This window comes from Rhinolophus ferrumequinum, chromosome 9 (assembly GCF_004115265.2).
Source record: "Rhinolophus ferrumequinum isolate MPI-CBG mRhiFer1 chromosome 9, mRhiFer1_v1.p, whole genome shotgun sequence".
NCBI lineage: Eukaryota > Metazoa > Chordata > Mammalia > Chiroptera > Rhinolophidae > Rhinolophus > Rhinolophus ferrumequinum.
Window position 1 is genome coordinate 21,745,301 of NC_046292.1, and position 23,703 is coordinate 21,769,003.

At 53.2% G+C, this 23,703-nt stretch overlaps 1 protein-coding gene and 1 long non-coding RNA gene across 18 annotated transcripts in view; one reads left to right on the forward strand and one right to left on the reverse strand.

Annotated features, from left to right (window-relative positions):
• The first annotated feature begins 9,919 nt into the window (after positions 1-9,919).
• On the forward strand, positions 9,920-23,693 carry LOC117027418 (uncharacterized). Its single transcript, XR_004423909.1, has 3 exons — positions 9,920-10,150; positions 11,486-11,550; positions 21,897-23,693. It is a non-coding gene; the product is annotated as an uncharacterized LOC117027418 (long non-coding RNA).
• ADGRB2 (adhesion G protein-coupled receptor B2) overlaps positions 19,799-23,703 on the reverse strand; it is a 36,099-nt gene continuing 32,194 nt past the window's right edge. For 3 of the 17 annotated variants that reach the window (XM_033115165.1, XM_033115155.1, XM_033115156.1), the window contains 4 exons: positions 21,311-21,346; positions 20,922-21,035; positions 20,766-20,822; positions 19,800-20,390 (listed from right to left, as the gene is read on the reverse strand). In XM_033115165.1, the coding sequence (XP_032971056.1) occupies positions 20,205-20,390; positions 20,766-20,822; positions 20,922-21,035; positions 21,311-21,346 (393 nt within the window). In that variant the 3' untranslated portion in view covers positions 19,800-20,204. Of the gene's footprint in view, positions 20,391-20,765; positions 20,823-20,921; positions 21,036-21,310; positions 21,347-23,703 lie in introns of all 17 variants that reach the window. The other 14 variants (XM_033115168.1, XM_033115164.1, XM_033115162.1 and 11 more) reach the window with 9 other exon arrangements.

Here is a 23,703-nt window from a genome sequence, read left to right on the forward strand (position 1 = left end):
TTCCCCTTCTCTGGCTGGGCCTCCAGATGACTGGGGGATTGGGGTGGAGACCCTCCTCCCCAGTTCCATGGCACCCGTGACGTGGCTGCTGCCCAAGCCTCCTTGGTCAGCTTTTTCCAGTTTCTTGGCCTAACATTTCCAGTTAGTCTGTTCCTCGGTCTGTCTGAACTGGGGGGAGGGTGCCCCCCCCCCCCCGCAAGGGGATGGTAAATTAACCCCTTCTACTCTGGCCTCATTCCCAGAGAAGTGGAAGCTCTTATTCTTCTTTACTCCAGGAGGTTAGAAGAGCTCCAGTCCCTGTCTTCTGCTCTAGCTCTGTGGCTTCAAACTTACTATTTAACTCTGACTCCGTTTTCCCATCTGGAACATGGAATAATGACCTATATACCTCCCAGGGTTGTTGTGAGCAGGAAAACGAGTTAAAGTCTGTAAAAATGCTTACTTCAGGGTCTGGCAAAAAAGAGGAGCTCAATGAATATTCACTGTTATGATCATTACTATTGTGAACGCGGTGGGAGGTGGGGGTGGGGGTAGGCGTGGGGTGAGAAGGGTAAGGCTGGGATTCCAGCTTATACCCAGCAATGCAGAGGCATTGCTTTATATTCAGGATCCAAGGAAGCAAGAGGAATTGAGGTTGAATAAGAGATTGGACTTCTGAGGAGAAAGGAGCAAGTAATGTGCCCAGTTCTGTCCAGAGGCAGGGGGATGATCAAGGTGACCCTCCCAAGGGTCTCCCCGAGGAGGCAGCAAATTTCTGGGCACCAAGGCTGAGGAGATCCAGAGAAGTAAGTTCAAGATGCCCACAAGTGGTAGGAATGGGTGATGGTGAGGGGGGTATCAACTGGAGTGCTCTGATTTGTGGGGGTTGTTTCCTGCAGAAGCGACATGGTAGAGCCCTGGCCCTACGGCCCCATCTAACCCAGGATTTCCCGCCTCCAGAGCCAGAGGTGCTGAGTCAGCGGAAACCCCAACCACTGGCCACGAAGGCGCCCCGCTGTGGTCCCTCTGAGAAGCCAGCCCAGATGTGGCTACGACAGTGGTGGGGCCTGGGAAGCGCTGAGCTCAGCAGGCGGGAAGTTGGGGGGGGTGCTTTCTGGGCTCTCTGGTGTGAGCAGTGGGTAGGCACAGGCACAGGCCTGGCCTGGCCATAGGGGGCTGCCCCAGTGGTGGGCACTTGGGAAATAATAGGCAACAAAGCTAGGTCAGGCTCTGTGTTAAGAACTTCACATAAGCTAACTCCTTTAATCCTCACAACCACCCAGCAGGGCGAATTCTATTCTTATCCTCATTTTACAGATGGGGAAACCTGGAGCATAAGAACAACGCCACGCGTACAGGATCACACGGCTAGTGGGTTTTGGAGCAGGGACCATGCCCAGCTAGCCTGGACTCACAGTTACAAGCTCTTAACCACCGTGCCATCCTGGGCATTTCCTACCCTTCCCCCACTTATATCCCAGACTCTCCCAGGCAGGAGGGGATGGCTGGACCCAGAGCTGGAGGGATCTGAGAAGGGGGAGTCCAGAGACCTTCCCACCGCACCCCAAGGTGCTCACCAGAACAGCCAAACCTGGGGCTCACCCTAGGCCTGGACACACTATCATAGACACAGTCTAGAAATGTGTCCATGCCCCTTCTTCCCTCTGACACATACGTACACACATCTAGAAGCGTGCAGTCAGATATGCTTTCTCACGACACATATGTGTAGACTCCACCTCCATATATGGGCACTTAAGTTCATACAGACACATGCACGCGTGATACTCCTCCACATAAACAGACAAAGACATGTGTGTGAGCACAGATGAACCCACAGAAACATATCCCTGGCCATACTCAGACATAGGCACATAACTCTCAGAATGCATGCACACAGCACTGTAAGTACTTGGAGATACACACATGCATGCACGCACAGACACATATGTGCACAAACATACACATTGAAACACACACATGCACCCATGGGCATAATTGTTCATATATGCAAGCAGAGAAACCTGCAGACCTACAACATATACACAAGTAGCCACACAGACACAGGTGGCACTCACAGAAACTCCCACGAGACATGCACACACTGACACACATACATACATGCATGCATGCAGCGAGGCTGACACATTCACATGCATTCAGCCCCAGAAAGCCCTGTATGCCAGCAAGCAGGGTATCCCATGGGGCTGGGCTCAGCGCCCTCACCCCAGATGGCATCGCCACGAGGTAATCAACGCTGCTAATCACCACCAGCTGCCCTGGAGCCTGCCTGCCGCTGCCGGGTGGAGATACTAAGGCCTCCTGAGCCTGGGGTAGTATGCCCAGATGTCAGAAGTGTCCAAGGGCACAGCCACCGTAACATCCCAGCTGGCCATTGGGGAATCCCTTTCTGGCAGTGGCAGCACTTGGGGCTGGAGGAAAGTGAGCAGCCAAGACAAGGCCTGGTCCAAGAACTGACCTAGGACCCCCCACACAGCCACGCAGATGTGGTCCTGGAATATGTGCACATAGGTGCATACGTACACAGACACACCGGCATATCACACATGTCCGAAACAGACCTCGATTATTCCCGACAGATCTGCTTCTCCCTGTCTTCCTCATTCTAGTAAATGCCACCATAATTCATTTGGATGTTCTGTCTAAAAACCTAGGAGTGGTCATTAGCTTCATCCGTTCCCCCACAACCCCCACCATCCTGTCAATTCTACCCCAAAACACAGCCTGCATCCACCCACTTCTTGCCCGAGCCACTACCCTCTTTTGCCCTATTGGCAGGATCCTCCCAACCCCTACTTCCCATCCAGCAGCCAGCAAGTCCCTTCCAAACCTGTAGCTGTTGGTTTCACTCTCCGGCTTCAATCTTCTGGGTTTCATTTCAACCACAATAAAAGCCAATCTTTCCTTTGGGCTTACCAAGTCCCTCATAGTCTGGCCTCTGCCTTCCTGTCCAGCGCCTCAGCCCAGAATTTTTGTTTTTAATTGGGAAATATTGGGGAACAGTGTCTTTTTCCAGGGCCCATCAGCTCCAAGTCAAGTCGTTGTCCTTCAATCTGGTTGTGGAGGACGCAGCTCAGCTCCAAGTCCAGTCGCCATCCTCAATCTTAGTTGCAGTGGACACAGCCCACCATCCCATATGGGAATTGAACTGCAACCTTGTTAAGAGCTCACGCTCTGACCAACTGAGCCATCCGGCCACCCCTCCTGAAGCTCAGCGGCAGCTGGTTGTCTTCAATCTAGTTGTGGAGGGTGCAGCTCGCTGGCCCTTGTGGAAATCGAACCAGCAACCCTGTTGTAAAGAGTTCACGCTCTAACCAACTGAACTATTTGGCCGGCCCTCACCCCAGGATTTGCAGCCTCACTGGCCTCTTTCTCAGTCCTGAATTCTCCTACTTGGTTTTCCCCTTGAGGGCTTTTGTGCCAACTCTTTCCTCCTCCTGGAAGGATTTGTCCCTGATCTTTGCTTGGCTGGCTCTTTGACAGGTCTCACCTCCTCGGTCACCTCCCCACAGTGGCCTTCCCTGATCACCAGATAGAGAAGAGCCGCAAGTCGCTTCCTATGACGTGACTCTGTTTTAAATCTCTGCATAGCCCTGGTATGTGTTTCTGTATTGTCTTTCTCTACTAATAACCGAGAGGTTCCATGAGAGGGCTTGTCCACTGGCACTCACTGCCCTACAGCTTAACCTGGCACCCCGACAGGCACCACTTGGGAATTAGTGGACAATTGCACAAGAATACTGTCCACTGTCCGAGCTCAGACACAGACATGCATCCACAGGAGATGTGACACACAAGCATACACGTGAATGTACATGTGTGCAGAGATACATGCACACGCAGCTTCTGGGTCATAGTGGAGAGATTGACACCAGAGAATCAAGGTGCGTCCTTTGGTTTCTCTGGCTATCTCTGGCCGGTCTCCTTACCACGCCAATATCTCTCTCACTATCTCTGTCCTCTTTTCTCTATGTCTGTGTCAGATCTCTGGTTCTCCAGCTCCTGTTTCTCCCTCTCTGTGACTGTGGCCCCTTTCCAGCACTTTCTCGCCTTTGTGTCTCTAACTCCCCTCTATTTTGGGATCTGTGTCTCTAACTCTGCATCTCTGTGTCTCTGGCTTCTGTCTTTTTCTCACACTTTCTGTGTCTTTATGTCCTGTCTCTCCTTATGTTGGAGCTTCCCTAGTCTCTGCCTCTCTTCACCCTATCTCTGGCTCTCTCTCCAAGTTGGTTTTCTTGTCTAAAGTAGAATCTCTGTTTCTAGCTCTATATCTCTGACTCTCTGACTCTGTTTTCTCGTTCTCCCTCCCTCCCTTTCCTGGCCCTAAATCAGCCTTGTCATCACGTCTGCATGGCTGTCCACGTCCCCGTGGCAGGGAGACCCATCTTTCACCTCTGACGGCAGCTTTATGGTCTCAATGGGTTAGGCAGTGCACCTCCCCTTTGGGGCCATGGTGAGCTCCACACCAACACGCCTGGCCCTGGCAACTTCGGTCCTGGCAACATTTTTAGATGCCCAACCAGGGGCATCTACTTCAGTAGCTCATGGCACCAGGCACTATGGAGCTTCTGGAGAGGTAAGTCCAGGCTCTGATGGACACTGCTGTGGATGTGGCAATGGCCAGGCAGGTGGACACAGGGGCAAGAAGGGAGAACACTCCAGGCATACTGGGCCCCAGCTTGGTTGTCCCCTGGCTCTGCCCACCTGTTCTGAGGGACCTGTAGGGAGGTGACAGGCACAAGAGCCCTGGATTCCACTCCTACCTCCACCCACTGTGTGACCCTGGGCCTAGCCTCCCTCCCATACCCTGAGGTAAATTATAGAATCCCACATTAACCCACCTGCTGTGTTAAAGCAGCTAAAAGCAGTTTGCCTGATTACTCTGCCTCAGTAGTTCTCAGCCAGGGCAGTTTTGCTTCCCAGGGGACACTTTGCAATGTCTGGAGACATTTTTAGTTGTCACAACTGGGGGGTGGGCCTACTGGCATTTAGAGGGCAGAGGCCAGGGAAGCTGCTAAACATCCTACACTGCACAGTCCCCGCAAGACAGAATCATCTGGCCCAAAATGTCAATAGTGCCAAGGTGGAGAAACCCTGCTCTACCCCAAGGGGAAGATTCTGCTCCTCAGAACTCCCACACTCTCTGACCTCCTTTAAACTCTTAATCATACTCTGACCAGGGGTGGGGGCCATTAGAAGACACCAGAGTTTGATCCTGGCTCTGCCTTTAATAACAGCAGCGAACATCTATCGAGCCCTGCTGAAGTGCTGGCCGGCCCCTACGCAGAGAAAAACTCGTTTTAGTCTTACAAAAACCACAGGAGGCTCAGGCACTATTACGATCCCTATTCTAACTAAGCATCAGGAGGCAGGCAGAGAGAAGGTGAGTAATCAACTCAAAGTCACACAGCTGGCAAGGATGGAGCTGGATTTGAACTGGTCATTTTGGGGCAGAGTCCTCTCTGGGGAAGAGCCCATATAGAGGCCTGGGTGAGTCTTTTTCCCTCTCTGAGCCTCCATTTTTTCATCTGTCAAATGTAATCTAGTGTCTCATTTAACCCGGCAACAATTCTAGGAGGCAAGGTTCTGTGATCACCTCCACTTCACAGGCTAGAAAAGCAAAGGTTCAATATTTAAGTCTCAAGGTCATAGGGCTGGGAAATGGTGGAGGAGAGATGTGAACTCAGCTCTGCCGGACCCCACGGCCCACTACCATAGGTCACCTGCAGCTCCCCCAGTGCTATAAAGCAGTAGAGCAGAAGTGCTTAAACTTAAGCTCCGAGGACTTAAACACAGATTGTCAGGCCCCACCCCAGAGTATCTGATTCAGTCGTTTGCTTTTCGAAGAAGTTCCCAGGCAATGCTCATGCTGCTGGCCCAGGGACCACATCTGACAAGCCCTGCAGTAGAGCGTGGTGTTAGAGTGCCTCTGCCTGGGTTCAAATCCTGGCTCCAGCTCTGGCTGATTTGATAACTCAGGGGTATTGCTTAACCTCTTCCTCTGAAAAGCAGAAATAACAGCAATATCTATCACTTTGCTGACAGGATCAAAGGAGATCACGAATGACAAAGGAAAAGCCGCTTGCATGGTGCTGGTACCTCGTAAACGTTCATAAATGCTCGCCTGCAGAAAGATCCCCAACACAGACAACTCCCCCTCCCCCAGACAGACTGGAAGCTCCCAGAGGGTAAAGAACTAAAACTTTCTCTTCCCCTGTGTACTGGCCACTTCCCAAGACCTGCACAGAGCAGGGCACAGGGAGGATATCTCAGAAGAAGCACAAGACAGGCAGTGGGACGTAGCCCAAATCTACCAAAACATCTGCCCCACAGCACAGGGCCTTCAGAGCAAGGATGAGGTAGGAGCACAGACAGCACTAAGGACCTCCAGGCTGACCTGGCCCCCAGCCTTCCTCTCGGCCCTGCCCCACCCTCAGTGATCCCTTTCGGGGCAAGAATTGGCCTCCCAAGGCCCTGGTGCGATAGTCTGTATTTGCTTAACCACCCACCCCTTTGGCTTCTAAACAACTCTAGTCAGGGCTGCGGTGCTGTGTGACCTTTAGTCAATCCCTAGGCCTCTCTGGGTCTTAGTTTCTTCACCTAAAAAAATCAAACAAGAACTCAGCATAGTGGCTAAGGGTGGGGTCTCCAATCCCAGAATAAAGGGGTTCAAACTCTACCACTTACTAGCTGTGTGACTTTTGGCAAATCACTTCATCTCTTGGAGTGAGTTTTTTCCCTTGTTGGTAAAACAGAATTGTCCACAGCTCACAAGGATGCTGTGAGGATCACCTGAGATGATATATATAAAGTGCTGAGCATGGTTCCTAGAACTCAATAAGTGCCAGCTATTCCGGACACACAATGAGATAGGGTAACCTCACCACAAGACACGCAATGTGTTGGCAGGCTTCCCTTCCCATCTACCTCCCGCCTCCACACACGCGCGCGCACACACACACACACACACACAGACACACACACACGTTTAGTTTTGAGACTGTCTTCACTTTTCTTCCCACTAGGGGGTGAGGAAGGCTATTAGGAACAGTCTCCCAGAAGGGGTAAATCTGAACAGAAGCTTGGAAGAGAAAAAGGTGTAATCAGTTATCAGCCACTGATTTATTTGAGCGTCTGTGTGCCCTGCTAGACTGTACGCCATAGAAAGAGCTGCTTTTGCTACCATTTTATCCCCAGAGCCTATGATAGAGACTAGCGGCTTTATAAATATTTGCTGGATGAATGAGAGGACAAATTCCTTCCAAGGACAAACTCCCCTCCATGGAGGGCAAGCCAAGGAGTGTCCTGGGTGGGGTGGGGTGAGGAGGGGAACATTCAGGGATTCCCAGATTCTTTCCTTACATGCAAGAGCCTGAGACAGTTGGACTCATAAATTCTTTGAATCCTGGAATCTCTGGAAGGAGAGAAGCTTTGGCTGCTGCCCAGCCCCACCTCCTCCCAGTAATACCCCAGGCTGGGCTGGGGAGGCCTGACAACCTACCTAAAAAGGGAGGCTAAGGGAGAGAAAGGTCAGAGTGAAAACCCAATTTTTCATCAAGGCAGAAAATAAAATCGAAGAGCACAGAGGGTTTGATTCTGGCTCTGCTAGTTCCTGGTTTTGTTCTCTTAGGCAAATTCCTTCACTTCTCTGAGCCCTCAGTTTCCGTATCTGCAAAATGGGGTAATAATGATAATACCTAACCACATGGAATTTGGGGGGAGGGATTAAATGAGATAATGCATGAAATTAAGCCAAGTCCATAGTAAACACTCAAAAATGTTCATTAACATTATTATTACCGGGAAGGGCTAGCAATTCACCAGGGATTCTAGCCTTGCACCTCACACCCACATTCACCTCTGACAGTCCCCTCTGCCCTCCTTCACTATCTACATAGCTGATTCCATGTAGCTTTGAGAGATTGATGACGTTTCTGACAGATACTCATACGAGACAGGTTTTGGTTTTTTTTCCACAAAGTGACCTAAGTAGCAAATAATACGTAAAGAAATAAAACCAACTGGAGTATTGTCAACCTTGATCATTCAGAAAAGGCCTGACACTGGTGTTCAGACAAAAGAGGACAGGTGGTTGAAGGTAGGAGGAAGAGCCTGGGATTGGGGGCCTGGGTTCAAGGCCAGGGTCTGCCTTGATGCATTATTTGCCTTGAGGACTGCCCTTTGGCAAGAGAGGAAAACTGAACCTGGGGACTCTTGAGCCCCTTCCATTCCCCAAGTCTGATGGTAGCTAACTTCAAGCTGGGATTGAACCCAGGCATACTGTAACTCCCAACATGCCTATGCTATTTTTTTTTTAATAATTTTAATCATCAAGACAATCCTAAGTATCTATCATTATTCCCATTTTATAGGTGCATGGGTGTCATCCTGAACTTAAATACTTAGGGCAACAGGCCCTAAGAAGTGGCTTGCTAAGAGGCAGAGCTGGGATTTGAATTCGGGGCTTTTACAGCACATTCTGCTGTGCAATATGCCCCTTCGTCTCTTTGGGAATCAGTTTCCTCATCTGTAGAACGGGAATGCTAGCTCCAGAACCTCTCAGATAAAATCCAAGTTGGGACTTTTTGCTTCTCCAAGCCCAGGTCCCCACCCAGACAACAGCCCCTTGGGCCTGGGCGAGAGAGAAAGGCAGGTGTAGACATGAATGTCCCGCCAAAGAAGGGGGGAGGGCACTGTACGCTGCCGCCAGACACAAAAACAACTAAATAAATCAGGGCCAAGAACTTCTAATCCTTCCCGGCTGTGGCTGCTACTGCTCACCGGCCTGCGCCGCCATCGCCTGGCTGGCTCCCTGGCGACAAGGCACAGCCAAGAGCGCAGAGTCGGGCCAACTGAGTCGAAGTGATGCTGGCCGTCAAGGCGGCCTCGGCTCTCTCGGAGGAGAAGTAGGGCGGGAGGCCCTCCCTGCAGTGTGAGGCCCTCCCTGCAGTGTGACTCAGGCCTCCCAGACCCCCTCCTGGGTGGGCACAATCGCCTAGGTCTATTTTTAGAGCCGGCTCCAGGCCTGAGAGCACAGGGACAGGCAGGGAAGGGGGCCCTGGTGGGGGTGCAGGGGCCTGACCAGCTCCTCCCACTCCGGGCTCCCGGGCCCTCCACCTGTCTATCTAGAAAAGAATGGAAGCACTTGGAGTGGGAGTGGGGAGTCGCAGGGGTGAGATACAGGCCCCGAGAATGCGTCCCTAACCCCTTTCCCCCTGCCTCTCCGCAAGGCCTGGCAGTTCCAGGGAGTTGGGCGCGGCCTCCCAAGAAACGATGTCTGTTAAGTGGGGCCAGACGGTCGGTCTGTTCGACTATTGGACTGGGGGCCAGGACAGGCGGGGCTCCCGGGCGACCCTAGCGGTTAGGAGGGAAACGACAGAAAGCGTCAAGGTTCGGGGAATCCCTACCCAACCTCGCCGCTGGCCACGCCTCCAGCCCACTCTGGCCACGCCCCTGGCCTATACCGGTGGCTGGGGTGCCTTCCCTGACTCCACCCTAGGCCCCGCCTCTTACCTGGCTCCGCCCAGCTCTGGTTCCCCAAGGTCCAGAGAAGCTAGACGTCAGACATCTGACATCCTGGGACTGGAGCTGGGCCTGTCTCTGGGGCCTGGGACAGAAGTGAGAGGAATGGGGGCCTCCTCCCCCAGCGTGGGGTCGGGGAGGAGAGCTTGGGGGTGGCAACAATGGCGCCTTTGATAGGGAGGCCTCTAGGCTGAAAACGTATCTGTGGAAGCCGGGCTGTCTTCGTGGCTGCAGTAGCTGAGGCAGCCTCGAGCAGGGACACTCCGCAGTACACGGAGACACAGAGTGGCACACGGAGGCACCAAAAGCAGAGGTGTCTCAGCTGATGTCCCTACTTCTGGACCCTAGAGGCTGAGGCCACAGTCCTGGGTTATGGGGGCAGCTGAATTCAAGGACGCCGAGTTTGTGGAGGCCCAAGTGAAGGCCCATCCCACTGTGGAGAGAGGGGCGGAGGATGGGAGGCAGAGCCGGTGTCCCAGCACCAGCCCTCCATCTAGTGGGAAGTTTCGGGATCGCGGGATGCAGAGATGGGGTGGGGGGAGGGATCCATTGCCCCGGAATCTTTCCTCTTCCTGGATGTCCTGCTGGCCCTACACACCACCAACCTGCTCAGTCTGCTCCACCTCAGGTATTTGCCCACATAGTTACCCCAATATCTGTCCTCCTCTCTTACCCCCAACCCCAAGTCCTGTCTCTTCTTCCTCATACTTATCTATAGCTAATGCCCTCTTTTCTCCATCACCACAGGTCCAGGCAGCCACCATCGTTTGCCTGGATCCCTGCAGCTCCTGCCAATGGCTCCCCTTGCTTCCAATTTTACTCTTTCCCAATCCATTCTTCTACTACGAGCCAACTAGTGTTTCTAAACCAGAAATCTGGTCTTGTCGCTTCTTGATTAAAATCTTTCAATGGGTTCTCATGGTCAAGATGAACTTCAGACTGCGGCTTGATACTCAGCCAGCCCCACCTCCTTCAGTCTTAGCTATTCTTACAGGGCAATTGTCAGTTCCTCCCACACCCCCCTGTTGGCTCTCACCTTGAGGCCTTCACACCTGCTGTTCCTTTTTCCTGGAACGCTTTTCCTTGCTGTCTTTAGAGCTCAGTCTGGCAAAAACACCCCTCCTTGAGAGACCTTTCTGACCCCCAGGTGTGAGTTAGGTGCCCCTTGTCTGAGCTCCCACAGCCCCAGTACCTCTCAGCCCCTCTCAGAGCATTGCTGCCTGGGTCTCTCATATCTACCCACTCTGATGGCAGGATAATTTATTATTGAGATGTTCTCCTTGTTTTGCTCCCCTCCCAGTTCCAAGCTGGTGGCCAAGCCCGTTGATTTTCCTAGCCTCAGGGAACTGCGTGTGGCTGAACACAAAACCTGCTTGAAATTGGTGGCTCATCTTGACTTTTGAAAAAGCTAACTTCCTGGAAGTGGCTGTGCTAATGTTCCCAAGGGATGGGGAGAAAAGGGCAGCCACAGTGAGCTGAGAAAGGGAAGAGAGCAGCTAGCTCAAGAGGGGGCAGAAGTGGGGGTCCCGTGAGCAGTGGGGACTCTCTCCAGCAGCCCCTACCCCGACAGATGCTGGGAGCTGTGGGGGATAGGTGGCTGTGTGTCTGGGAGGCTGGAGCCCAAGCACTGGGGTACTAGCCTCAGTTCCCCCAAGTGGCAGAGGAACAGCTGAGTTGCCTAACCCCAAGGGACTATGTGGACTAGGATAATGGGCATCTCTGTGTGACAAATGCAGACCGAAAATGAGGCACCTCTTCCATGCTCAGGCCCAGGTGGGTTGCACAAGCCTCTGCAGGGCGCCCCAGTGATGGTTGAAATTGAATTTTCTGCCAGTTTGTAGGAAAGGCCTTAGAGTGAGTCAGATTGGAGCTGATTTAATAAGTGTAGAGAAATGGGGTATTTCTTGAGTTTGTGTGCCAAGCTTCCTACATGCTACACCTGTCTGTTGTATTCCCACTGCAGGGCTAAGACGTGTGTGCCTCATTCAGAACTGAATCCTCCGGACCCAGCGTGGTGCCTGGCACATAGTAAGTGCTCAAAATGTATTTGTTGAATTCACTTTTCCTCGGTAGCTACAGAAATCTTTCTAAAACCCAAGTCGGCTTCATTGATGCCCTGGCCATCCTCAGAATAAAATCCAGGCCCCTGTCATGGCCCACATGGCCCACTGTGATCAGAATCTGCCTCCCTCACCGCCTCCCCTCTGCAGCCCATCCTCCCTGCATTCTCCTCTGCAGGGAAACCACACGATTTGCAATTCTCCAAACTTGCCAGGTTGTTTCATGCCTTGTGCCTTTGCTTACGTGGCACCTTCTGCCTGGAGTGCCCTTTCCCCTTTCTCTGCCTGCTGAGCTTTCAATTAGTCTTCAAAGCTCAGCGCAAGTGTTTCGTTCTTTAAGAAGCTTTCCCTGACAACCTCTCCCTAAAGGCAGAGTTGACCCCTCCTGCTCATGTCCACGTCTGTCTCCCTCTTCCCCAACCTCGTCTCCTGGACTGGGGCTTCTCGAGTGTTAAGTCCCCAGTGCCCAGAACAGTGCCACATATTTGATTCTCCATAAGTGCTCACTGTCACTGAGCATTAGCCCTGACCCTCCATGGACTCATAATGTGACCTCAAGCAACCTCTCCCTTCTGTGGGCTTCAGTTTTTTCTCTCTGCACAATGAGGGGAGTGGAACTCAATGGTCTCTAAGGGCCCTTCCTTCCCTCCATTGGGCTTGGAGGTTATGGCATGTAAAACACAAGTCACCTGTGTGCACTGCAGGCCAGCTAAGGGCAGAGCAGTTCAGACATGCAGCTGTGCATGTAGCACCCATGCATGGGCACTGGGAGCAAGCCCCTGCCTAAATGGCTGCAGGTGATGTGCTCACACAAAAGTGTACGTGGCCTTCTGGACGTGGATGTTTTGTGTTCCCATACCCCATCCCTGATCAACCATTGGCCCTGACAGTGAAAAATTCAGCAGCAGCCAGAGCTGCCAGTCCAGCAGCAGCAAGTTAATACTCTGTTTCCCCGAAAATAAGACCTAGCTGGACAATCAGTTCTAATGCGTCTTTTGGAGCAAAAATTAATATAAGACCCGGTATTATATTATACTATATTATATTATACTATATTATATTATACCCGGTCTTATATTAATTTTTGCTCCAAAAGACGCATTAGAGCTGATTATCCGGCTTAGTCTTATTTTCGGGGAAACACGGTCTGCAAGGAATGAGCCTCCTGCATATGCACACCCTGAGGCTGCAGTCCTATGGGGCACTCCCCTTCCCAGGCCTGCACATGCAACGCCATCCCCTCTACACTCCCTGCCCCCAGGCCTAGACATAGACACAGTGGGCCTGTGAAGGGCACTGATGGCCAGAGCTTTAGTTCTTCTTCCGGGATACCCCCCTCTTGATGTCCCATGGGAAGCTTAACCACCACATTCATTCATTCATCCATTCAAAAATATCTAAGCTCCTATCACGTGCCATGCAATGGTATATATATCAGTGAATATCACCGTTCTGCCCTCAGGCTCACAGTCTAGTGGGGAGACAGGCCATAAAGAGAAAACAGGTGCTATAATTTCAGATCGGAAGAAGCAGTACTATGGAAGGATTAGGGTGATGTCATCAAAAATGACTCAGAGGGGCAAGGAGTATGCAAAGAAGGCCTTTCTGAGTAGATGGCATTAGAGCTTCAATCAAAAGCAAAGCAGGTCACTGGGGAAGAGTCCTTCAAGTGGAGGGTACAGCTCATGCAAAGGCCCTGGGGTGGGAGAAAACATGAAATGTGTTGGAGGAGCAGAAAGGAGGCCACATGGCTGGAGCTCCATCAGTGAGGAGAGTGCTAGGAGACTCAGAGTGGTGGGAGGGGTGACCAGATCAGGCCCCCCAGATGTAGCTCCCCTTGAGCCACAGTGTAGAATCTTAACTTTATTCTAAGAGCAACGGGAGGCCCTCCCAGGAAAGGTTTTGGGCAGAGGAAAAATAATCCTTCCCTTCCCCCTGCTTCCCTCCTCCTTGGTATCCTTCCTAGAGACCATGTCTTCCTCATCTTTACCTTGCCAGTGTCCAGCTCAGAGCCTGGCATGAGTTGGCATCAGAAAATGTTTACTGAATAAATGAATGACCAAGCCAGGCTCTCCTGGCTCAAGGTTTGACTGAGTGACTCAGAGTGGGTCAGCTGGGCTGCTGAGAAGTCCTCGGGCAGCTCAGGATGGGAGTCATCTGGGCCAGATTAAGACATTTAGATGCCCTACCCATGGAAAAGGGTCTGGTATTCCACATACATAATTCATAATAGAAATAATACTAATCCATGAAGCATAATACCTACACATATGCTGAAATGAAAACAACTTCTTTTAAGGTTTTTCAATTGCAAAATTCTGGGTAAGTTCATTGAAGCAAAATTTCTTTCTGCTTGTGTGTGTGTGTGTGTGTGTGTGTGTTGCTACCACCTTGCTGGTGCTTCAAGCTGGACTATCTGTCAGTTGGATCACCCAGTGCTAAATAGCAGGCCTGGCCCAAGTGTTTCCTCAGGGAGGTGGCCTTGGCCCGTGGGCGGGGGATAATGAGGGTCTCCGAGGGTGCCATGGTGGCCAGGCCGAACTGACTGCGGACGGCCCCTCAGCGACATTGTTGGCAGCTTCTCAAGGCCACACCAGATTTGGCGGCTGCTCAGTGTGAGAACTCTGGGGAACATTCCTTTGGGCCACAAAGCTCGCCCCTGCCCATCTCTGACCCTCTGAAAACTGCACGAAGTGACCAAGGCCCTAAGAGACTTCTCAGAGGAGACATAAGGCGCAGAGTGGTTACTTAACTTGTCCAAGGTCACTCAGCATGTTGGGATGCAGTTGCTATAGCCTGGCTCCTAGAGCAAACTCCATTCTCTTCCTGAGGGGGAGAGGACTGGGCTGGGGAAGAATGCCCAGGGTCTCAGCTTACCTGCCCATATCTGGATGCACAGAGCCGACCAGAACGAACAGTGGAGCTGGCCCCGGCCAGCCTTGACGTGGTCTCTGCCCTGCCCCCCGCCTTTCACTGCCCAGTTGGGCCTTAATCCTCTAGGCTCCATGCACCCCCAAGCTCCAATCTGCGGCCTAGAGGTGGACCTTCACTTCAAGGTCCCCATGGGGGTTCCACAACATCACACAGGCATAGAGTTGGGTACCCAGCAGAGGTTCCAGAAGCCCGAGCCAGAACAGCCCTCCACCTCTCGCTTGTCTCCCATGGTGGCATACTGCATGCACATGGTTCTACCCTTCCCGCCATCATTTAGCCCCCAACCATGGCCTGCTCTGTGTCTAGACCCTGCAGGAAATTAAACTCACCCTGCCTGGGAGGCAAGTGGACCTCCCCTCGTCTGCCCTCCCCTCCGACCATCCTCCCCCAGACTCCCCCCTCACCCCCCCCCCATATCGGGCTGGGGAAACTCAAACAAACCAGATCAGCTGAGCTCTGCCTCCAAGGAGTTCAGGTACCGCCCCCACCCCCAATGAGTGGGAAGTGACAAATGAGACTGAGGAAGTGGAGAGGGGGAGTCAGCAATCGATGGCATTAACATGGTGCCCAAATTAAATATTGACTTTCTTGGTTGACTCTAGGGATGGCTGGATTGATGGCTGGGGCTGTGCCATGCCACTGCAAGGGACAGGGACATACCAGCCTGGAGCAGGCCAAGTGGGGAGCTGAGACTTGGGAGTAGGGCTTGCCTCTGCTCCCGGCTGGTCCGGCAGAGCAGAGGCAAGGACTGCAGAGAGCCCAGGGCACGGTATCCGTATCTCCACTCTGTGCCTCGGGCACTCCCCATGGAGCCCAGAGTTCCCTCCTCTCAGAAGGTCTGAGGTCTTGCTGAGTGCCCACCCCTATCCCCCCACCCCACTCCTACCCCCTTTCAGGAACAGTGGCTGGCCTGCAGCCCAACAAACGAGCAGAATCGATCTCTGTGATGATTTTCATTACCAGGTTTCAGGACCCTGCCTCCCAGGATGGTACGGCGGGTGATTTTTGGTCTGTCATTATGTAGGATCTTGGGGAGGGGGTCAGGGCCTGTCCATTCCTGGAAACATTCTATCATCTTCTCCAGTTAATTCACCTTCAAAGCCTATAGTGGGCCCCGAGCTTTATCTCCCTCTTTTCATAGCCCCACTTCAAGAATTGATGCTGTCACATCTTCATTTACTCCCACTCTCTCTACAGCTGCTCCAACATGGCTGCCGGCCATGCCCGTGATTCTAGCCCAGCCCTTCTCCTGAGTTCCAGTCCTATCTTCTCCCCACTTACTTCCCACTTGAAATTCCCCCTTGACCATCTCCAACGTATTTCATGGTTAACACACCCAAGGCCAAAGTCATGATTGTTTCCCCCATAGCTGGTCCCCTTCCTGTGCCCCAAATCCAATGGCACATTCATCCATCCAAGTGTGTAAGACACAAGCCCACAGGTCATCCTTGGCTCCTTTCCATACCATCCACACCAGGGCTGACAATTCTACCTACTACCTACATATAGATTCCATGACCTCTGTATGGCACCCCCCTAGTTTAGTTTCTTTCATATGAATGGTCTTCTCACTGGTCTCTCTGCATCCATCCTCATTCTCCAGTAACCTCCCCTCCTCCATTTCCCAATCACCTAGAGCAATCCTATTAATATAAATCTGATTATGCCAGTTCCCTGCTCAACACCCTTCTTGACTTCCCCCTAGTCTGAAACCCCTTATTGGACTCTCCCCTGTTCTGGACCCTTAGCATGTCTTAGGACCTGAGAAGGTAGGGGTCTCCCTGGAGTTGGAAGCCTTGGAGGAATGCAGGGGGAATCACAGGGAGTACTGGGGAATGGCCCTAACAATCCCCAACTGTGGACCCCATGAGTTGCCAGGGTGGGCAAAAGAAAGCCTCAAGGGGAATGACTCCAGAGAGGCAGGAGTGGACAGCATTTCACAACCAGGTTCTCCCTCAGGCCACCTAGGCCACCTAATTTCCTTTTAATTGGTGCCTAATGGAAGTAAATTAAACCCAAGTGAATTTTAATGTGTCTGTTCAAATGCCAGTCCCAACCTGCCCCCTTCTCCCGGGGTCTGGGGCTGCAGGTGAGACGAGGGGAAACAGGCTCTAAGGGTGATGATAGGCACCGGGGGAGGGGTCAGTCTTCCCCCAGCCCTGCTGGAGTAGGCCTGATACCAGTCCATAGGTCTCCTCAGGACCTTCTTCTACTTCCCAACACCCCCTGCCCACCGGTGTCCCCTGAATCCCTAGGTTCCAGAAACATTGACTTAGGGCCTCCTTTGTGCAGGTGCTGGTCTGGGAACCTTCCCTCCCTCTCCTCCCTGAGCCTTCACCATGACCCAGTGGGGCAGGTAGTATTTGTACCTCCTTTTCAGAGGACACAGCATTGACTTGCCCAAGGTCACTCCCTTGGTTCTGTCTGGAGCCACGCTATCCAACACGGTAACCACTAGCCACGTGTGGTTACTGAGCACTCAAAATGTGGCCAGACTGAATAGAGATGTGCTGGATGTACAAAACATACAGTGATTTCAAAGATGGAGGGCGAAAAAAGAATGTCAAGTACCTCGCTGTTAATTTTATTCATTATGTGTTGAAATGTTTTTGATATATTGAGTTAAATACATTATTAAAATGAATTCCTCCTATTTTTTTTTTTTTTACTTTTTTAAAATGACTACTAGAAAATGTAGTTACATATGTAGTTTGCATTATTTTTTTTATTGGACATTCCCTGGGGTCTGATCTTATGGAGGTAGGGCTGGTCTGCCTATCCATAATACTGCCACGGTTTGAAAGCCAAGGAAAGGCTGCAGCTGAGCTTGGGTGAGCCGCTCAGGCCTCTCCTTGTCTCTTAGGAGGGCAGCCGTTCTCTGTCAGCACCATGGACAGCACCTAGGGTTGGCTCCCCACTTGGGGTCCTAGGATAGCACCGAGGCCCAGGAAGGAATAACTGGGGGAGGGGTCGATAACACCTGCAAAATGCCCCCTATGAATAAGCTCACAGCACGCTCTGGATACCCAGTGAGGAAGGCTGGGTGAAGGTTATCATTATCCCCATTTTGCAGATGAGGAAACCAGTGTTTGGGGAGATTTGTGCATTCTATCTGTTCACTCAGTAAAGACTGGCTGATGTCTGCTCCCTGTGGAGCCCTCAGCTGAGTGCACAAACCGCAACCAGGTCAACACAGATCACAGCAATTCTGTGTGAGCAGTGCAATAGTGAAAGTGTGTGCCAGGCTATGGGAGCCCAGCAAGTGTTGACCGCTGGGGCAGGGAGTTCAGGGATGGCTTCACAGAGGGGGCCACTTGGCCTGGATCTGAAAGGATGAAGGGGACTTTGCCAGTGTAAGGAGGAGGGAGTTCCAGGCAGAAGGAATGGCGTGTGTATAGGAGTGCTGGTGAGAGATGGGCCAGGTGGTGGGCAAGGGCCACCCCACCACGGGTCTTGCATTCTAGGCTAATTCTAGGATCCTTGGAAGGCTTTCGAGCAGGGCAGTAGCCTGGTTAGGTCTGCTTTTTGGAAAGATCACACCTGGGCCAGATGGACAAAGGACTGGAGACTGGAAGCAGAGAAAATAAGGACAATGAGGTGAGAAATTCAAGTCCAGGAAAGAAATGACAGGTTGTTAGATATTAGCCCAAATGGAAGGGCCATCAGGCCTACAAAAAAGGAAACTCAAGGTCAGGAGCAGGGACTTTGTTTGTGTGAGTCTATCACCCCTTCTGGGAACAGGCCCCCCTCTTTTGGAGACCTACAACCTCTCCTCATCCCCTGAAGTTCCCAAGGGGACTGCCAATCACAGTGCCCTACCCCCTGCCTGGAGCCAATCAGAACCCTTCCTTGGGGGGGTTTCTGATTGGAATTCAAGAGCAAAGTTTTTTTCCCTCTGGAGGCAAAGCTGAGTGGTGGGAGCTGGCAGATGGAAGGTGGACTGGGGTGGGTGAAGAAGCTTACCTAAAAGAATGGAGATGACACAGAGAGCAGCTGGAAGGGATGGAACATCTGGCAGCACACTGAGCCTGGGTCCCATCACCGAAGGCCTGCCATACATGCCCACTGCTGTCCTTGCTGTAGCTTGCCACCCCTGAGCAAACGAAGTTCCCTTCTACCTAAGTTGCCTGGTACTGGGAGTGTGCCACTCCTGGTGACAAGTCCTAATATAGTCATTTACAAGTTGTGGAGTTTGGAAAAGTCACGTCCCTCTCTGAGCCTTGATTTCCGCATCTGTAAAATGGGGTCACTATACCTACTTTGAAGACTCAAACGTGGTGCTGAGTGCTCTGTACACATAAGTGCTGGGGCTGCCCAAGGGGAGGCTCCTACGGCACAGAACCCCTCCCTCCGACATGGCAGCTGCCCCCATGTCAGATTTCCAGGGGCCTGTATCTGTATCTCAGAGTCCCTGGGGAGGGGTCCAGAGGGACCTATGTTGCTAAATTAGCAGGCCGGCAGCTGCATCTGTGATCCCTGCTCCTGCTGCTGCCTGACCACCGAAGAGCCGCAGAGCTTACTACAAGTCGTTTTCACACGCTGCTCCTACAGCCCCTCTTCCTGGGTGCCAGGGAACTGAGCAAGGGTCCCTTCACTCAGGCCGATAAAGGATATGCCCCAGGAATGAGTCTCCTACCCTTGCCCTCTGGCACCTAGCCAACCTGACCCCTCTACCCACACCCACCCTGAAGCCTTGAACCTGAGGCTCCACCACAATCCAGCTCCCTGCCACTCCCCTGCGGCCGTAAAGACCGGGTCCCTGGAAGCTGAGCTCAAGCTTCCTGTCCTACCTGTGGGCATCGATAAAGATGAGGTCCCAGTCCTGCCTCTGACTGTGGCCTGGGGCAGGTCACTTCCATTTCTGACCTCCTTTTCCAATCTACAAAACGGGCAACCTAAAACCTTCCAGCAAGGTCATGGTGAGGGGTCAGGGGTCGTGTGTGTGAAGCTCCTAGCACAGAGCACAGCATGAGACCAAGTGCCGAGGGACCACAGCTGATATTTAAAGAGCTTATTCTGTGCCAGGCAGTCACTAAGTGCTTTATATAGACATCAGTTTGTTTTATCCTCATAACAACCCTATGAGGTAGGTACTAGTACCAACCCCATTTCACAGATGGGGAAACTGAGGTCACCAAAGCTCTGCCTGGGCTCCAGCTCAGGCAGTCTGGCATCTGGGCCCCAGTGAAAGGCCGCCATGACATCACAGCCACTGGGGAAGGCCAGTAGCAAGGGGCCCCACTCCGCATTCCCAATCAGAGCCAGCCCGACTCTATCATACAATTTGACAAGACCAAGCAAGGTGAACCAAGGAGATGGAGGAACGAAGTTGGAGTCCCAGGGCTGGGCCTTCACCTGGGAGAAGCAAACAGCTCAGCAGCAAAATCCACAGAGTGAAGTTTATTCCCAACAAAGTTTCCCTCCCCCCTCCCCAGCCCGGGACAGAGACAGACAGGCTGGGGCAAAGATGGAGCTCCAGTGGCTGAGGGACCTCTGAGAAACAGGGAAGGGCCCTGGCCCCCCAGGCCCAGCTGTGTCTGGCTCCCCCAGCCTGGCTGAGTCCACTGTGTCTCCCTGCCCAGCCCTCGGGGGAGGGCAGGGGGCGCTGGCTCCTGGGTAGTTCCAAAGTGGAGTGTGAAAATAGAGAGATATATATATTTATACGCAGTGGACAGTCCGGCGTGGCACTCACACCTCTGTCTGGAAGTCGCCATCCGGTGGTTCTGTGGGCTCCCAAGCTGCTGCCCGGTGCAGAGCCAGCCGTTCTCGGGGCTTGGGGGGCAGCGAGCCCAGTGTCATAGACTTGAAGGTGCTCCAGCTCTGATGTCGCCGCTGTTGGGACAAGCTGGGACGTTCCCCCGGACTGGGCTTCTCCTGTCAGGGGAGAGGGAAGGGCCCGTGGAGATGGGCCAATACCCTCTCACCCATTGCACAGAAGGAGAAACTGAGGAGGCCCAGTGATGGCCAAAGTTACTGAGCGATCAGGTGGTCAAGTCAGGTTCAAATACAGATCTGCCTGGCTCCAGAGGTGGCCCCCTGAGACCATGTCTCCTGTCTGCCCACCCTCCTTAAGACCCTGGTAGAATCCCTGTCAATGTTCCCCATCCCCGAGCAACTCCAGAGCTGTTGCTTATGCCATGCGTAGGCCCTCGTTGAGGCAGGCTGAGGTTGCCCAAGCAGGGGACATGGATAGGGAGGGAATGAATGCCTGGGAGTCCCCTCACCCCCATCCAGCCCAGGGGGACTTACGCTGGACACGCTCCGTTCGGCTGCCCCACCCGAGGACACACTCCACCGCTTCTCCCTCTGTAACGGGGGCCACGGGTCAGGGTCTGACCCCAGGGGCCACTGCACCAGGCCAGGCCCGGAGCTTCAGGCAGGGGCAACCACAGGAGGAGCCCTCACCTTGGCGGTGGACTGGCTGCGGTAGCGGTCGAAAGTGTGGAATTTCTGGTTGAGCTCATGGTAGAGTTCCGAGTGCCGTTTCCGGGTGTGCATCACCTTCTGGGAGCCACAGGGCTTCAGAGGAGATGCTACCCAGTGGGGCAGCACCGTGAGCCAGCCCCCCACTCAGGGTCCCCATATCCCTGCCTGCTGCTGGCCCCTCTAGGACAAGGCCTGCCTATCTCTTTCCCCAGAGCTACAGGCTTGGGCAGGGAAGGAATGTTGGGAGGATCCCACAGAAACCACAGGCTTGTGGGGTCAGGCTCTGCAATGGGGTCTGGGCTAGTTTTAGGAGTGGACCCTCCAGAGACGACCCCTAGCCCCAATACACACATACACACAACACTTACCTCGAAGTCCAGGTCTGAATACCGTAACTTCTTTCGCTGGGAAGGAGCAGCAAGGAGGCAGTGAAGGAGAAGAAAGCTTTATACCATATGCAGGGACCGGAAACCCGGTACCCCAGGTTCTGCCCACTGCACCTTGCCCCAGACCGAGCCCAGGAGCTCAGAATCCTGAAAGGGCAGCCCCTGGGGCTGTGGGAACATGAGGAGCTGAGGCACTACCCTGCCAAGGGCTGCAGCTCCGGCCCCAAGCCCGCACTCCTTGCCACCCCTGCAATGCACACCCATGGAGGCAGACGCTCACGGGAACACACCCACACTGGCACGCGTGCAGACACGCACCCGCACACAGGCCAAATGTCCCCGTGCAGCCTTCCAACGTGGCAGGGACACGGATTCCCACATGGGATCACAGAGCAGATGCTCCTTCCTCTGTGCCCTGGATTCCACCCTTGGCCCCATCTTGCCCCTTTCTCATTGCCAGCCACGGGCTCCCCTCGCCCCGGAACCCTCCACTTGTGCTGCAAATACAAGGACTCAGGTTTTCAGCCCTTCCTTTGACCCTGCCTCGCCCCTTTTCCTAACAAACCAGGCCCTGCCTCCCTGTCACGTCTCTGCGGTCCTCACTTGCCCAAGATCAGCTCCAAGGACCCAGCAACCTACGCAGTGTCCAGTGCTGCTGAAAGAGGAGGCCTTAGTCTTCGAATGCTGGCACGGAGCACTCAAGACCAAGACCAGGTTACACTGGGGAAACTGTGGTCCAGGGAGGAGAAGGGGCTTGCCCCAAGGCCCTCAAGCATGATGCTAAAGCCACCATCTAGGCCTCCCAAGCCCCAGGCCCAGCAGACTTGCTCGCCACCATCGGCCTTTATTACACCCCTCTCCCGGTCCTCCTCCCACCTCCCTGCCGGCTCTTTGCCCACCAGCCACCCTGGCTTCCCTAACACTAGGCTCTGTGCTCCCTACCCTGGACCTTCCTCTGCCCTTTACCATGCACATGTGTCCTCCCTGTTCCTGGCTACACCTTGCCTTTTGGAGGCAGCCGGATGCCTCCCTCTGCCCCGATGCCCACAGGTGCTGCACACACAGCTGTGCCCAACTGAATAAAGGCGGACTCCTCGGCCGCAAACCCACTCCTCCACTTCTGCGCCCCTGCAGCTGCCCACGCTACAATTCCGGATGTCAACCTTGACCTCTCAAGACGCTGCCACATTTATTGCCACCTCCCACACCAGGAGCACAGTGCTGGCCCCTCCTCAGTGGTCCAACCATGGGCAGCTGTCCACAGACCAAAACCTGCTGTGAGGCTGAGCGCAACCCACCGCTAATGCCAACGTCGAGTTTTCTGTCTTTGTTACGCCTTCCTGTTTTTGCCATCTGCAGCAGGAGCAGGCACCAAATGTTCAAGAAACATTTTGGGAGAAAAACGAAACTTGAGAATCTTCTAGCTGCTAACTTAATTTCCTTAGTGCGGAGGATGGGGAGCAGCTTTCTGAGGCCGAACATGAGCAGCCAACAGTGTCTAAGCTGTGACTCCTGCCCCTTTCCTTATCCACATCCCACTTATCCCTCCAACTAGAGTTCTAGAATGTTCTCAAGTTCTACCGTGGGTCACCACCACCTGCTTGTTCCCAGTGACTCTGTGCAGACAGCAGGTCTGAGGAGGCCAGAGGGATGGTGGGGCATCCACAGAAACCACACAGGCAGGGTGAGAGAGGGGCTGACATTTTCTCAGGAAAGGGGTGGTCAAAATTAGCACAGGCTTATGGGCAGGGCTGAGGCTGATTTCAGGGATGATAAGAGCAGCAATTCCCAATTATCTAGCACTTTCTACCCGTTCCACAAGAAACCAATGTTTTATGTCACTCAGTCCTCACAACAACTCTATAAAGAGGCTGCTCTGTTCTCCCCACTTTACAAATGAGGAAACTGAGGCTCGGAGATATTAAGGCTCAGAGAGCCTGAGGCTCAGAGGTTTTGTTCCAGATCTTACTGAAGCATCCAGACGTGCAGAACTCAGAGGCCCAGGCTCTCAGCCCGTTATGTCTGCCCCCGACCAATACAGCATCTGGCCTGAGCCACAGGCCCCTTCAAGGAAGACCGATCTTAACCAGTCACCCCAAAGTAAGGCCTAAAGCAAGTGTGAATACACCGAGAAGTGCACCCTCAGCGCATGGAGTCCAAGCCCACTTGAGTTCAGAGAAGCCGGGATTCCCTTGGCGCTGCCATGGGCACAAGCAGAGGTTAGACACGCACGGCATATCACTCCCAGCAACTTCGTACAAAGGAGCTGCTCTGGGGAGCTGCCTTCCTGGCTGTAGCCTGCGACTCAGACACGGTCTCAGGCCCGTGGGGGCAGGCCTCCCACCCCACCCTACCCCTGTGCCCTGCCGCCCCTC